Source organism: Mustela lutreola, chromosome 9, assembly GCF_030435805.1.
Source record: "Mustela lutreola isolate mMusLut2 chromosome 9, mMusLut2.pri, whole genome shotgun sequence".
NCBI lineage: Eukaryota > Metazoa > Chordata > Mammalia > Carnivora > Mustelidae > Mustela > Mustela lutreola.
Window position 1 is genome coordinate 91,402,057 of NC_081298.1, and position 16,632 is coordinate 91,418,688.

Consider the following 16,632-nt stretch of genomic DNA (forward strand, 5'->3'; position numbering starts at 1 on the left):
GCATGGAATTATTTTCAAGTGAAGTTACACGCTCGCACTGTCTCTTCTCTTGTCCCAGCGGGGTCTGGCTTTCATGAAGTCACATGAAATGCAGCTTCAAGGGCTCTGTGTGATTATTCAATGTGAACTGTGGGTTTCTTATCTTTGGTGAAATCAGCTGCCTTTGTCACTTCCTGTTCTGGCAGCACCCTGCTGAGCATCTCGTGATCTCAGGAGCATAGAAGCAGGGCTGGCAGAGCCTTCCAGGCGTGGCTTAAAAATAGTTTCCAGACTGTTGGCTCAGATTTCCTCCCAGTGAATCCCTAGGTGGACGGAAGATGGCACGTTTGCCTGTCTGCAGCTTAGATCCCATTCCCTGTTCTGGATGTGCAGATTGGAACTCTCGCTTCCTACCTACCTCTCTCCACAACACCACTTCCTTCCTCCCAGTTTGTCCAAGCTGATAAAACTGGGTGTGTCATTGTGTGCGCAGGTGCAGGTTTTTGGGCGGGCGGGAAGGACTCTTTAAACCAAACCACAAACCTGTGGTCCAGGATTGGTCTCCGTCCTCAGCATCTCAGCACCACAGAGCTCTGTGGACAGATGGCGGCCTCCCTCACGACTTTCTATGCCCCTCCCCAACTGGCCCAAGTTGGCTTTGCAGCCTAACGAGCCTTTGAAACAGGAAAGGGCAGGTCCCTCCTGTACTCCGGATTGAAGCAGATGTAGCATATTTTAAGTTGTTAGCTATCAGCTTACTTTCTTCTGAAGTCACATGAAATGCAGCTTCAAGGGACATGTAATCTCACCAGTGGAAAAGACTTTCTTTTCGAATATTTACTAAGAGCCTCACTACATGCTCGATACCATGTTGAGTGTTTTCCATGTGTTAGTCTTCTCTGATCCTCTCGTCAATTCTATGGGAGAGATATAATTCCCTTCATTTAGCCTATGAGAAGAGGAAAGCCCAAAGAGGTTAGTCAGCATACGTACTGTCACACAGGTGGAGTGGAGGAGGTAGGATTCAAACCCAGGAGGCTGGCTCTGGGATCCCTGCTCCCTGGAATGCTTGTCAGCCCAGTTCAGGCTCCTGAGCTCCCTGACGCTTCCATATTGCTGTGGGCACATGAGCCTTCGGGGACAGCTTTGTCAAGCACTGTGAAGGACTCAGGGCAAACACGAGCACGTTTCACTAGGTGCCGACGCCCTCAGGGAGGCGGTCAACAGGCACAGGTTTTCCCCGCTCCCCAGACTGAGGAGGTGAGCTTGGTCTGGGTTCCACTGGGTGCACGTGGGCTTGTACCCCAACAAAGGGGTTCTCCCTCCTCTTTGTTCTCTCTTCTTATGGGGCAACTGTGACAGTGGCTATGCTTTGCTCTCGGGCTGGCCATTCTGGGCTCATTTAGATGCTTTGGCTGTGGTTGATAAGGAGTGGGGAGCAGCCAGCAAATTCCACGATATTGGGCCCACTGATAGGCAGTGGTCATAAGTGGGGTTCCTGTAGTCAGAGATTCCCAGCAGATGACAAAGGAGGTCAAATATAATCTAACAGTCTGTGGCTACCCACTTGCGAGAGGTGGCAACTTCCTGCCCCAAGAACGTGTTCAAGAAAATGAAGCCCTCTCTTGGGGAGCAGGGAGCTTATAGAGTTAATCTGCTAGTTGTGGGCCAGGCTAGCGCATCAGAGAATTAATCCCCATTCACATAGCTGGCAAGCAGTGCTTCTCAGTGTCTGATAGAGTCCTTGTGGCTCTTTCCCTGGTGTCTGTCTCCTCACTGTGAGCAGGGGTCCTGTAGGACTCTGTGGCCTGGGGGGCTACACCGTGATGGCTGTGGCATCTGAAGCCTCTGCGGGGTTTTTCACTCCAGATGCTTTTTTCAGAAATGGTCTCTCCTGGAGCATAGCCCTACACTTGTAGCCGAGTGGAGGGGTCTGTGGGTACCAACTGACCCCCCAACCCGTGGTCTAGTCTGCACCAGTGATGACACCAGGGCCTTCTATGGTGGAGTGTGCTGATGTGGAATGAGTGTTCCCCAATTAGCCGTGTATCAGGGATCCTTCCCACTCCCACCTTCATGTTGGGCTGGACTCCCAGTGATCAAGTCTGCATATCTGTGTGGAGTAAATAACTTCCCAGAGACCCCGGATGTGAAGTTGAACATCCCTTTTAAGACCATAGGGACCATGAAGGCTCAGCCTTACATACTGTAAGATCCCAGACAGGATGGGTACAACTGCCAGGTCTCCACCTGGGAAAGAGTTAGGAGATGAAGTGTAGAGGAAGCTCCAGAAAGGGGAAGTGCGTGTCTGCCATGACACCCCTCACCAAAAGCAAGATGGCTACCAGCATTTTTGATAAATGAGAAATGGAGGAATATCTAATTCTTAAACCAGGGGACAATATGGAAAGTCTAAAAGGGAAAGCCAGGCTCAGCAGGAGCTGAGGAGACCTGAGGCAAATGCACATGAGTGCTGTCCCTCTGGGCACTAGGCTTGGTTGGACTGCACAGGGCAATGGGCTTATGTTCAAGGCTAGGAGGACAAATCTGGGCTTGAGAGCCTGTAGGCAGCCAGCTCAGGGTCTGCACTGTGGCTGCTGGTTAGTGGTAAAAGAGGCTCGGTGAAGCCAAGGTGAGGAAGGGGGATTTGGTCATTCAGGGTGACAGGTATTTGGTGGACTGACCACACTGGGCCTTTTGGGCAGCTGCTCAGGTCTGTCACTACTGCAGGACCAGCTTAAAACAGATAGCCAGTGGGCTATCTCAAATCTTGGAGGGGCCTTTGGAAAATTATAGGAATGAACTACATTTATTGGGAACCTGCTTGTGGCGGTTTGCAATCATTAGGAGGGAGTACAAAGGGGTAGATGGAAACCTAGAGCAATTATTATAAGGAGTATGACCATCCAGAACATGGTCAAGGAGGAAGATGGGCAACAAGGGCTTTCTTTCTTTCTTTCTTTCTTTTTTTTAAGATTTTATTTATTTATTTGACAGAGATCACAAGTAAGCAGAGGCAGACAGAGAGAGAGAGAGGAGGAGGTAGGCTCCCTGCTGAGCAGAGAGCATGATTCGGGGCTCCATCCCAGGACCCTGGGATCATGACCTGAGCCGAAGGCAGAGGCTTTAACCCATTGAGCCACCCAGGCACCCCAAGGGCTCCCTTCTTGTTCTGGGGTTCCCTCTAGACATCAGGGGGCAATCCCCCTTTCTCTCGTAGGTTCCAAGGGCTTGGAGGGAAAGAAAGGGGACCTGAATATTGGCATCTTGACCATGCCAATCTATTTTTGGGATCTGTTGTGAGCTGAGTGCTTCAGAAAGCAGGTACAGGGGCTTGCTGAGGGGGCAGTCAGAAGGCCTAGACTCTTCTGCCATAAGGAGACTCCTAGACCCGTGAGCATGGAGATCTGAGGGATGGCAGGTGGGAGAAGCTGTGCGTCCACGCCCCTGCTCACCTGGCCTTCTTGGCCCAGGTCATCGCACAGGTTGCTCTCACCTCCCCTGGTGGAGGTCGGTGTCCAATGTGCCTGAGCATGGGGGCGGGGGAGGAGAGAGACACCCTACTGACTACGGTCTGGGATGGACTGAACTGAACATACCGATGTGCTTTGGGTGATTTTTACTAACACACTCTCTGGTCCCTGGAGTCATCTGCAGTGGCAGGATGGGGACTCCCAGATCCCCACAGAGCTTATTGCTCCGAAGAGATTAAGAATCTGGCTCATTTTGGCAGAAGTGAAAGACCCCAGTTGGTTGGGGGGGGACACTTCCAGCACTGGCAAGTGGGTGGGGTGGGGTCAATAATCTCCCTCTTCTTAATCCAGATACAAAAGAGCTTTGCCTCTGATGGATGAGCTTCTGGGGTCAAAGAGCCAGATGGTGAGCGGGCAGGACTGTCCAATGAGTGACTGGGGAACCCTCTGCACAGACCGGGGGGGTGACTTCCTTCTTCCAGTGGGGAAGGTTGAGATTCTCCGGGCCTCAACTTCCCACCATATTGGGGCCTCCCATGTGCCAGCTGTTAGGTTGCTGACATTCCTCCCAAGTTTCCTAAACACCTGGCCTGCAATTCAGACGGCTTGACACCTGAGCCTATCATGTTGGTCTTTCCTGGGTAAAACCTCTCTCTTACTAGCCCCATGAAAAAGGAGAGTGTCATTAGGCAGCCACCCAGCTGTCTCTTGGTCATACTGGGCTTGCTCCCACCTCTGGCAAGGCCCTTACACTCACTCTTCCTTGTGCTGGAAGATTCTTCCACAGATATTTACCTGGATCAATCCTCACTCCCCTTAGATCTTTACTCAAATGTTGCCTACCTAATGAAGGCTTTACTTACTGGCTATTTCAATCTGCAGACACCCCTCCTGAAATCTATTTCTTCTCTCAATTCCCATGACATGTTTACTTTTCTCCACAGCACTCACCACCAACTAGCTTGTTATACTTACTTCATTTATTTGTTTATTGTGTGCATGGGTGTCTCTTCTCATATAAGCTTCACCAAACCAGATATTTTTGTCTCTCTTGCTTTTGGCTACATTCTCTGCACCCAGGACAGTGCCTGGTACATAACAGGTGTACAATTCATTTGCTATTTGTTGAGTGAATGCGTGGCAGGAAACAGAGTGGGCCTCTGAACCCTATGAAACTGTTGTGTTTTCAGGTCAAAAGTGGTCAAATATAGTGACTTCATGTGGTTCAACCAAATATGTAACCCTTAACTGGCCCGAAGGAGGTGTTATGTAGGGGGAGCATTTTCTCCTGATTTGTTTTGTGTGCTCTGGTTCAAAAAATTCTGGTTCCATTTATAATCTTGTGGTTAAAACTTTCCCGTTTAAATAGACATTTCTCTCTCTTATGCCATGACCCAGGGAACAGTCTTCCTCTAGTTAGAGCGTTGGCAGTAACAATGGCAGTCTCGGCCTTCAGAGTTAGAAAGATTTTTTTCTTTTCTTTTTTTTTTCCCCTTTCTTTCTTCAGCTATGATGGGACAAAGTAAAGGTTAATAGACTATCAAACTGTGACCAGACATCAGAACCAACACCAGGGACCTTGGCAGAGATGAGAACAGTAATAAGGCACGTCCACCTCATTGCTCAGGCCCCAGAGAAGCAAGGCTCTGAGCCAAGACTCCTGTACCTGGTCCCTGAACTCAAACAGAGTGCGCAGAGCACAGAAGTCTCTTCCTCTGCCAGAGTTTTTTGTTTTTGCCTTTGTTGTCTGTTTTCCCCCCATACAGCCAAGGGAATGGGAATCAAACTTTAAACTTGTGCCTTCTAAATTCAGCTTTCTTAGAGATATAGACTACTCAAATCTATATGAAAAACACATTTCTTTTTGGTGTCTGCAAATATCACCCTCCAGGACACATATGCTGGTGAATCAGCCACGAGTACAAGCGGGTAGGAGTGAGTTGCTAAGCGGGGCCCCAACTCCAGCCGCTGCGGGAGCCATGTGGGGGATAGAAGCAAGCGAAACTGGCTGGCTCACATCCACAGAGAAACATGTTTTCTCCCAACTTCTGTGACTTCAGAGTAGTATTTTTCCTCCCCCCTTTTGAATGAGACCCAGTTGGGTACCATGGCTTACATTTTTTTCTTCTTTAGTCTGTTCGAAGGAAAACAACAGTACACATGTGCCTCCCAATGATACCTGTCCCTGCCTCCGGGGAGTGGAAGTGTTCTGGCTAGCTGGACCATGGCCAGACAAAGCTCCGCCGAGGCTGAAGACAGTGAGCCTCGGCGGAGCTTCCGCTGGCCATGATCTTATGGGGGCACAAGTACCCTGTCACTGATTGTTTCAAGAAGCCAGAAACCTGCATTCTCTCCTATTTAAAACCAAACAATTAATTCTAATGAAGAAAAACAACCTGAGTAAACAGACAGGGAGAGGGGTATCTAAAAAGTAGGTGCTCCAAGCAGGGGAATTTCAGGGCAGTAAAACTCTTCTGTACAACACTTTCTGTTCAACACTTTCATGATGAGGGACACATGTCATTACATATTGCATCAAACCCATAAAGTATACACCACCACAAGTGAGTCCTAATGTGAACTCTGAACTTTAGTTAGGAATAATGCATTCATACTGGCTCATCGATTATAACAAATGTACTACACTAAAGCAAGATGTTGATAAGAGGGGAAGTGCAGAGCATGTAGCAGGCTGGGGGGAGGTGATATACGGAGACTCTGTTTTTCTTTAAATTTTTCTGTAAACCTAAATGTGCCTAAAAAATGAAGTCTATTAATTAAAAAAAATGGGTGCTCCACTTCAATAGTCAGGATAAGCTCATTAAGATGCAGTCTTAAGGCATTTATTCATTTATTTTTTAAAAAAGATTTTGTTTATTTATCTGATAGAAAGTAGTGAGCACAAGTAGGCAGAGCAGCAGGCAGAGGGAGAGGGAGAACCAGGCTCTCCACTGAGCTGGGAGCCCGATGCGGGGCTCGATCCCAGGACCCTGGAATCACAACCTGATCTGAAGGCAGGTGCTTAACTGATTGAGCTACCCAGGTGCCCCTAAGACATTTATTTTTATTTTCATTTTTAAAAAAATTTCTATTTAAGTTCCAGTTGGTTAGCATACAGTGTAATGTCAGTATCAGACGTACAATTCAGTTGTTCAACACTTTCATACGATACCTGGAATTATCACAAGTGCATTTCTTTTTAGCATAGCGTCCTGCAGACTTTCTGACCAAGCCATCTAATTCAGATTCAAGGCTCATGGGAAAGCTCACAGGAAGAGGGGATTTCTTAGACCACCAAAGGGGAAAGTGGGGTAGGGGCTGGGATAGGAGTTCAAATACTTAAGAAGCTGGGGTGGGAAGGAGTAGGCATGGTGTGCACGTTGCAGGTGGGTAATATAATCAATCAAAGTGCACAACACTAGCAGGTTCCATGACAAGGAGAGAATTCCCCATGGAGGAGGTAGGTTGTGGGGACCTACCGTGGGGGTAGGGATGGGAACTAGTCAACTAAGGGGAGGAGTGTTTAGTACAGACATTATTTAGAAGTACTGTGCACGGTGATGATTTTTTTAAGTAGGTGGCTTTTAGTTTTGTTATACTTTTAAAATTCTCTGCAGACAATGCACTCAGCGGCCTGATCAGGGCAGGCCCTTCCCATTGCTTTCCCTTCTTCCCCCACTGCACACTTGCCACTGACAAACAAAGACACTGGATTCAAGGAACTGCCGCCATGGTCAGGGACTTCAGATTTAACCAAGCGACCCTTCAAGGACTGTGGGAGAAAGATGTGATGGGACCCAAACTTCAGCTGCCTCTCTGTATTTCAAGAGTTTTCTTGGTTAAATAGTAAAACGGAAAGTCCTTTCTGTTTAAGCTCCAACACGGGTAAGCTCAAGATTCTTCTTTGCTTGTGCCCCTCCTCCAATATACAGTTAGTTCTATTAAAAACAGCACCAGCAACATCACTTGGGTGGCACCAGCAACAGTTGTCCTCTTTGTTCTTGGTAAGGACAAATTTACCGATTACAGGGAATCGTCCTACCGCACCAGGACATCAGCCCAGAGAAACCTCCCTGGCTTTGTCTCATGAACAGAGACCTCCTGACAAAGGTGGGTACTCAAGTTGTGACTCCCTTGGAGTCTACTCAGATGCTCAGATAATGGAGAATCCAGAAAACTGAACTCTGCTTCTCTGCCACCCAATTCTCTGATGCTGATCCTTGAGGCAGCTAGTGTGTTGTTCTTCTGTCCCCTCTGGGATCCTTACGAATCCTTGCAAAACAGCAGCTCAAACCAAAATGGTGATGAGGATGTTGGTAACAACTACAATGGGGAGACAAAGGGAGAGATGTGATGGCCAGTGGGTCTCTCCAACAAATCTAATCACTGCTGCCCGGAAGGTGTGACTGCTTTTTTTATGCAGAGCATCGCTTAAAAATTCTGGAGATCCAGGCAGGGGGTAGGGGAACATAACACTTCAGTTGGAACAGAAGCACAGAGGAAAATGACAGCTGGAAATTTGGGATGATATTTAGCACAGTGTGCGTGGGCTTTCCCTAAGGAAGTATTTAAAGGAAACAAAACAATGTAGAATGTAAGTAAAAATTGGAGGCTTGAGTGTTAGCCGAATTCAGTCCTTGTAGAAATGCAGATTTTCTGTGGCTACATCTTTGGATAGTCCAAGAAGCAGAATTTAGGTTCTGGAAAACCAAACCAGCCAATAAGAACACAAAAAGATGCTCAACACCATTAGATATCTGAGAAATGCAAATCAAATCCACAATGAGATGCCACTTGATACCCTCTAGAATGGCTAACATGAGAAGGACAGATGATAACAAGAGTTGGAGGATATGGAAGAAATGGAACCCTCATTGCTGAAGGGAATGTAAACTGGTGTAACCACTTTGGAAAATGTTCCAGCAGTTTCTCAAAGGTTTAAAAGGGAGTCACCATATGACCCAGCAATGTCGTTTCTAGGTACCTATCCAAGAGAAACAAAAGCATACACTCACCAAAAAAAAAAAAAAAAAAACCTTGTACACAAATGTTTAAAACAGAATTATTCATAACAGCCAAATAGTGGAAACAGTCTAAGTGTCCATCAACTAGTGAGTACAGTGTGCTATATGTATACAACGGAATATTATTTAACCATCAAAAGAAATAAATTTCTGACACCTGCTATAATATGGATGAACCTTGAAGACATTATGTGAAGAAAAAGAAGGCTAAGTGCCACATATTACAGGATTCCATTTACATGAAATGCCTAGAATAGGCAAATATATAGAAACAGAAAGTAGACCAGGATTTTCCCAGGACTGAGCTGTGGGGGAATGGGAAGGGGCTGCTCATGAGTATGGGGTTTCTTGGTTGGGGGGGATTAAGTGATAAAAAGTTTCTAAAACTGATTGTGGTCATGGTTGCACAACTCTGTGAATATGCTAAAAATCATTGAATTATACATTGTGGATGTGTGCACTGTATGTTATGTAAATCATATTTCAATAAAGCTATGAAAACACAAAACCAGTGAAGTGAGGTACAAACATGAGAAATTATCTCAAAACGCAGAGGGTTAGTAAGCCGGGTGACAAAATGAAAGACGAGGAGGCAACAAAGTGGATGGCTAGCATGCAGATACCTAGAGGTTCTGAAGGAGATGCCGAAGCCAGGAGCCTGAAGGTCACAAATAAAGGTTTAGGACTCCCCGGCCCCCCATCTGTTGATTCCTTGCAGAATCATTCAGACACACAGATACCTAGATGTATCTGACCCCTACAAATGGCCCATAAGCACGTTCAAAAATAACTTGAGTCGCACTTAGAGTTGTTTGCTTGAATAGTTGGCAATGGTTTGGTTTGGTTTGTGTACAAAATAAAAATGCCAGCTCTTAGTGAGGCCAGGCGGGAGTTCGCCTCTCGTGGATTCAAGTAGAACCTTCTGGAGAACAGTTTAGACATATCAAGTTTGAACATTTCTCATCCATTTTCCCAGCATTTCCACTTCCAAGAATCCACCTGGGGGTGGAGGGGTTCTGGAGAGGAAATGGCTTTCCCCAGACATTGAGCTGCAAGAATATTATGAAAATTTGTACACATCTCACACGCTCAGTGATACAGAGATTTGTTGAATAAATTTTGCTATCTCTATGTAATTGTAGACTATGAGGCCATGAATGATGTCTTGAGAAACACTTAATAAGATAACTATTTATGTGTTTTGCCTTATTTCATTTTTGTCACAGGAGCATAACAGCTTATAAAATAGCATATATACTAATTTTTAAATTTAAAATATATACACACATTACATATACACATAAATAGAAAAAGAGTGATGGAGATCAAGGTGGGAAAATTCCCCTTACACATTAACTGGTTAACAGTAATTTTTGAGTTCTTTTTAAAAAAAAAATTTTTTTTTTAATTTATTTGTCAGAGAGAGAGAGGAAGAGCGAGCACATGCAGGGGGAGAGGCAGGCAGAAGGAGAAGCAGGCTCCCCACTGAGTAGGGAGCCAGACAGGGCTCCATCTCAGGACCCTGGGACCATGACCTGAGCCGTAGGCAGATGCTTAACTGACTGAGCCACCCAGGGGTCCTGATGTTTATGTTCTTTATGCTTATTGAAATCTCTGAAGATTATGCATGGACGACTGTAATGGTAAAAGTAACAATAAAAAGGATGTTTAAAAAATCTCTCCAAAGATCGTCCCCTCAGAGTGAAGGCCAATCCCTCAGGCTGCACATCAGGCCTGGGTCCAGCAGGCCCGACCGGTCCGCCTGTCTTCCCCTCAGCCTTGTTCCGGTGCACCATTCCCAAACTTCCCTGAGAATGGCTCTGTGTTCTAGCAGCCATCTGCTGTTTCATCTGCCTGGACGTCCTCCTCCCGCTCCCCCGCCTTCCTTCGCATCTGGCTGCTCTCCCCTGAGTCACCTCTCCTGGGAAGCCATCCCTGGCTACCCAAGCTGAGCCCACCATTTCTTGCTGTCACCCTACCCTGTGCATGCACTCTTTTTAATAACTCAAGCAGCACTGCCGTTATGTTTACACTTCTCTCTTTCACTGAGTCATTTGGGAATTAGGCTAGGATCTTAATCATCCTTGTTTACTCAGAGTCCAGCCCAGTTCTGGATAAGTGTTTATGGAGTGGATGAGTGAATGAATGAATGAATTTCACTGCTGAGCTCTAGGTTCAGGACAGCTGTGCTCCAGGGTTTCACAGCTGCCTCCAACGGAGCCCACTGGCTTCTCCCTCTGGCAACTGACTCCTCGCTAGTCTTTCGTCCTTAGCAACCTCGTCAGCAACCCTCACTCTTTTGGTGCAGGCTCTGACCTTGTGATGGGAGCCCATCCACCTCCAGGGACTGGAGCCAGGACCATGCACATCTCTTTTCTTCCTACAGAAATTCCCTTGGGCAGTCAATCCCACCGCCAGAATGGCTCACCTCGTCTTCCCTTCTTTGCCTGCACACTGCCACTGACCTTTCCCTCTCCCTGGCTCTCACCTGGCCGTCTGCCATCGCCCCTCATCCGGACCCCAATAATAATGTCTACATGGCTTCTCTTTCCTCTAGGGTAAAGTCACTACTCTTACAGACGCTTACCAGGGGTCCATCCCCAATCCAACCATCTCTCCATCTCTCCTCCCTCCTACCCCTTACACCCTTTCCCAGAGCAACCTGATGAGTTCTTTCCTTCCTCTGTGCCTCTTGCATGCCCTTTGTTTGTCTGGAAGCATTTCCCAACCCTCCCGCCTCCCTAAGTCCTTCACCAAGCCTTAACGTAAAAGACATTTTCCCCAGGAACCTTCCTTTACTCCCCAGGTCCCTGGGAGGCACCTCAGATATAAACTTCCATAACTCCCAACATAACTCTTCTCTCTCAGCAAACCGTTGAGAGCAGAAACATGAAAGCAGAAACAAAATTCTTGGACATTCCTCCAAAGTCTAGCAAAAATGAAGTCCTTACTCAAGAAATGGTTAATACTCAGTCAGCAAATAGATGAATGGATTTTTGCTTTTGTTTTTGCTTCTGCAAATGCTGATTTAAACTTTGGGGCCAGACAAGACATCCAGTTCTTCCTTCCCTGAAGGTCAGGAAGAAGGGGAGAAGCCCCAGCACAGACAGCTGCTCTCTAACCCTGTCCAGCCGCTGGCTGACCCCAAGTGGGCTCCTCAGAGGGAAGGCTGCTGGGTTGGGCCTTTCCAGGGGTGCTTTTCATCTGATTGCCTTTCCAAGCATTCATACCCAACTTCCCCATCAGTCATGAGTTTTTCCAAGACTTACAGGAACCTACCCTAAAGAGCAAAGGAAGTTCTCTGTATGTTTCTAAGTGCTACCTTCAAAATATTTTCAGAGTTCCTGAGTTAAAGGTCCCAGTACTAGAACTTCGGATCATGTCAACTTCCCTATGGGGATGCTGCTGGGCTAGGGCTCAGGATGGTTAACCACTGCTCCTCCCCTCCAAGCCAAGACAGAAAAAAAGAGCAATGGTGTTTGGCCAAAATGCAGAGTTGGGGCTCCAAAATCTCTGGTAGGCTGAGTCAGCTGCAAAGCACCCCAGTATCCCTGGGGAAGTTGGAAAGTAGCTAGGTGCACTGGGTTAGTGTGATGGATTGGAGATTTGATCAGCAAATAATCACTCCATTCTCCCCTCCCCCACCACCTCAGGGCTGTGTGTACTTCCTATATCCCTGCCTTTGAACTTGGCCATGTGATATGTGTTGGCTCCTGGAATATGAGCAGACATGATGCAAGCAGAGGCTTGAAGAATGTGTATATGGTTCTTCCTTCTTACATTCCTTTCATTCACAATGAGAATATACCTCAGGTCACCATTGCTCCTTCAGCTTGGTCCCCTGAATATAAGTTTTAGACATGATTGGTTTGAGATGGTTATGTGATATCTAAGCAGAGATGTGTATGATTTGGAGTTTGGGGTGGTCTGGGCTAAAGATCTACACTGGCCCTATCAGCAGATGCATAGCAATCAAAGCCTTGAGATAGGTGAGTTCACCCAAGTGTGGGTACCGATGGAAAAGAAATCCACTGTGTGAGTCTTGGTTTCCTCCAATATTCGGTAGTCAGAGAGATGAGAAGGAACCAGCAATGAACCAGAGAAGGAGCAGCTGGAAAGGCAGGCAGACGACCAGAACAGTGAGACATTATGGGAGCCAAGCAGAGAGAGAGCTCAGAGTTGGAGAGAGTGATCAGCGTGTCCAAAGCTGCCAGTAGGTCACTGGGTTGACATGTAGCCCAGTCTATCACTGGTCCATCATTGGCAGTGATTTAGTGACAGGGATGCCGTCAATGTCCTGATAAAAACGTATTCCGTAAAGTCCTGAGGGCAGAAATATCAACAGAAAGGTTTTAGGAGGGAATAATAGGACAAGCATTTGCAAAGCATTGCTCCAAAATGAAGAAAAGAAATAGGGCTGTATGTAGCAGGAGGAGGAAGTAGAATGTAGAGTTTTTTGTTTTTGTTTTTAAAACAAGCTTGAATGCTGATCCTAGAGAAAGAGAGAGAGAGAGAGAAATAATTCAGATGGAGGAATGATAAGGGAGCCTGGGGGGTTAAGTTTGTCCGACTCTTGGTTTCGGCTGAGGTATGATCCCAGGGTGGTGAGATCGAGCCCTTATGTCAGGCTCTGTGCTCAGCGTAGTGTCTGCTTGGGATTATCTCTCTCTCCCTCTGGTCCTCTCCCTGCTCATGCTCTCTAAATAAACAAACAAACAAAGAAATAAATAAATATTTTTCAAAGATAAAAAAAAGATGGAGGAGTGATAATAGGTTCATCAGCTATGACTGGGAGTAGGCTGAGTGTACAGACTTACATGTAGGACTTAGACATAGTAGTAGGATACAGATATTCTCTTCTAGACATTCTCTGGTACTCTTCTAGTACCAACTTTTCTCAATAAAACAGGAAGTAAGGTCGTCAACAGAGAATGAGCATATGTGAGATGATGAAGATAGTATGACCAAGTCATCCAAGAGGGTTGAAGACTGAATGGACCAAGGATGTGTAGCTTGCATGCTGGCTAACAGTGACTCCTGTGAGCACTTTTACCTACTAATAAAGCCTCACAACACACATACGAAGTAGGGCCTATTTTTTGCCTCATTAACGGATAAAGAAATTGAAACACAGAGTGGTCAAGAAACTTGTCCAAAGTCACACAGCAAAAAAGTGATGGAACCAGGATTTGAACTCAAGCAGTCTGGCTCTGGACTCAAATATTTAATCACTAGATTAAGCTGAGCCAGTTAAATATATGAAAGCCTGTCACAGAGCTGATGTAAATGAGATAAAGTTTGAATTAGCGTCAGTGGTACAACCACCGCGTGCTAAGCTCTGTACAAGATGCCTCATGACTCTCTCCAGTCATGGTTTTTATCGACCTCATTTTACTGCCTGAGAACATTGAGGTCCAGAGAGATTTAGTTGTTTGTGAAAAGCTTCAGAGCTAAGAAGTTAAGGATCTGCATTCTGAACCCAGGTGAGTCTGATTCTTAAACCCACACCCTGTACATAATGCCAAAGAACCATAATATCACGCAAGTGAGTCTACCCAGCTAAAATCAGCTTAGTAGCTAAGTACCTCAGAGCCCTCCCCACATGAGGCTTTATCCCAAGCAGGAGGAGAACTTACTCTCTGGTCCTAACAGCAGGGAGAATTTAAAAGAAGAAAACTTTGTGGGGTGGGAGAATGCAGATTGTCTCACTGACATTTTTGGATGCTTGATCCACTCAGTTGGGAGGAAGCCTTAGAGGTACATGGTGGGACGCTTGAAATTTTGTATTTCTTTTTCTTTTGATTGAAGCTATAGCCTTAGATCACAAGAACACTCATTCTACTTATACGAGCATTTCCAAAAACCGTTTTCTCAAGAAAGAGTGCTCATAATGCATCATCTACACCGACCAGCCACCCACTTCCTCAAATGCAAGGAAGCAGACAGTTAAAAAAAAAAAGCCGAGAGGCAGCAGTTGTTGATCACGACCTCGCCTCCGTGAGGCCTGAGATTCTTTCGAACTGGAGCTCTGCTTCTCATGACGCAGAGTGAAGTATCAACTGGGATATTTCTGGTAAAACCGAAAGCAAGAAAAAGCAAGGTGCACACTTCAGGAAGCACCAGCCCCTGTGGGACTGTTGGAGGCTTTGGGGGGATTCGGGTGCCATCCCCAAAGTGACAAACAGATGTATGGACCTTTCTTCTGAAAGAAAGGAGGACTCATGCTGGCAAATCAACTCCAAACCCAGGATTGCTTGTGAAGAACTCACAAAGGGGAACACACACACAAAACCTAGAGGGAAACATCGAGAAAGCGAGAAGGGCGGGAATCGTGACAGACCTGTTGCTTCAGCAGCTACTCACCCAAAGAGGGAGCAAAATGTCCCTGAAGTTACCAAGAAACTGGGACTTCAACCTGAAAGTGGAGGCTGGGAAAATAGGTATGGTCAATGTCTTTTTGCTACCCTTGGGTTCTTATACTTGAACACCCGCATTTGCATGTTGGTCTACAGGGAGCTTAATCTACTTAAAAATGGATCTCTCAGAAAATCTGAGTTTGGGGGAAATTTGCATTCAAATTGATATGTTGGCTCAAAGTTCCCAAACCGGGAGAGGGGGGTTCTTTTCTGTTTGGAGCTGGTGTCGAAATAGAGTTTGTTTGCGTTGTGATGGGCTGAGGCCACAACGGGGCACTTCGGATGGGCTAAGTCTGCAGTTCACACACGAAACTGAGGGTTTTTCTCTTATTTTTCACGAAGGATAATATCCCTCCTGTTTGGACATTTGTCCGTATTTTGAGTGGTCTTTCCTAGGATCACAGAGAGTAGAGTCTTTCTGAAGTGCTTGATTGGTGAAGAAACTCAGAGGGTCCTGTTTGTGAGGCAAAAAGTAAACAAGACCAGATAGGAACCTAGAGACAGCTGAAGGTATAATACACTTAGTTGAAGGGACAGAATGGGAGGAAATTCCTAGCGAAGCTGAAAAAGAGAAATGCATTGTAGATTAATTAAAAGATGGTAGCATGTTGTCTGAGATATTCTGGCCTTTAATCTTTGCTTCTTATTAATGATCATCGTGACACATCGATTTTATTTATTTATTTATTTTTCTTAAGATTTTATTTATTTATTTGAGAGAGAGACAGTGAGAGAGAGCATGAGCGAGGAGAAGGTTAGAGGGAGAAGCCGACTCCCCGTGGAGCTGGGAGCCTGATGCGGGACTCGATCCAGGGACTCCGGGATCATGACCTGAGCCGAAGGCAGTTGTCCAATCAACTGAGCCACTCAGGCGTCCCGACACATCGATTTTAATCTGTTATATAACTGTTATCACAAGTTTCTTTATATGGGTTTCTTCTATTATGTAATCGATCACAGTAATTTGGGGGAGAGAAGTTGGGCTGAAAGTAGTTTCCCTGTGTTTTACAATCACACCTGCATAGTGACCTAACTTCCTTGACATTAGATAAGTTGGGGCGGGGGGAGGGTTTCTCATGGCTTGGAAAAGTTTTGCTTTGAATGAGGTTTAGATGAGGTCTTTTACTGGTGGTTAATATGTTCCTAAAATAAGTGGTCCACTGCAAAGCCACATAACAGAGGGTAAATGATGTAGATCTGAGAAGAGATTTGAAAAACAATCGAGAGTAATCAGAGAAGCCATTAATCTTGGTATCCAGGGAGGATTCATGGTCCCTAATCAAGCTAGGAATCATTGCATGCTGAGGCTGGTTCCAAGAATAGGTAGTGTGCACACCTCTTACATAAGCAAGAGATTTTTTCTCCTAATTACTGTTGATACCAGTGTAGTTGGTGAATGCTCATTTTATTATATGTCATAAAAATTAGTTTTTAAAAGTAAAACTTCTATGGTTTTGTTCCTTTTTAAGTGTTTGGCTTCTCTCTACCTGGGGTCATTCTAATCTCTCACCATCGGTGTTTGAACAGGTCTTACTCTCCTGCTTAAAAATAAGAAATGTGAGGGGCGCCTGGGTGGCTCAGTGGTTGGGCCGCTGCCTTCGGCTCAGGTCATGATCTCAGGGACCTGGGATTGAGCCCCACATCAGGCTCTCTGCTCAGCGGGGAGCCTGCTTCCTCCTCTCTCTCTGCCTGCCTCTCTGCCTGCTTGTGATCGCTCTCTGTCAAATAAATAAATAAAAT

General features: G+C 46.0%; 1 protein-coding gene across 2 annotated transcripts in view; it reads left to right on the forward strand.

Annotated features, from left to right (window-relative positions):
* Nucleotides 1-14,456: 14,456 nt before the first annotated feature.
* ARHGAP25 (Rho GTPase activating protein 25) overlaps nucleotides 14,457-16,632 on the forward strand; it is an 85,246-nt gene continuing 83,070 nt past the window's right edge. Inside the window, exon 1 of one of the 2 annotated variants that reach the window (XM_059187864.1) lies at nucleotides 14,457-14,916. In XM_059187864.1, the coding sequence (XP_059043847.1) occupies nucleotides 14,856-14,916 (61 nt within the window). In that variant the 5' untranslated portion in view covers nucleotides 14,457-14,855. The remainder of the gene's footprint in view (nucleotides 14,917-16,632) is intronic. The other variant, XM_059187863.1, reaches the window with a different exon arrangement.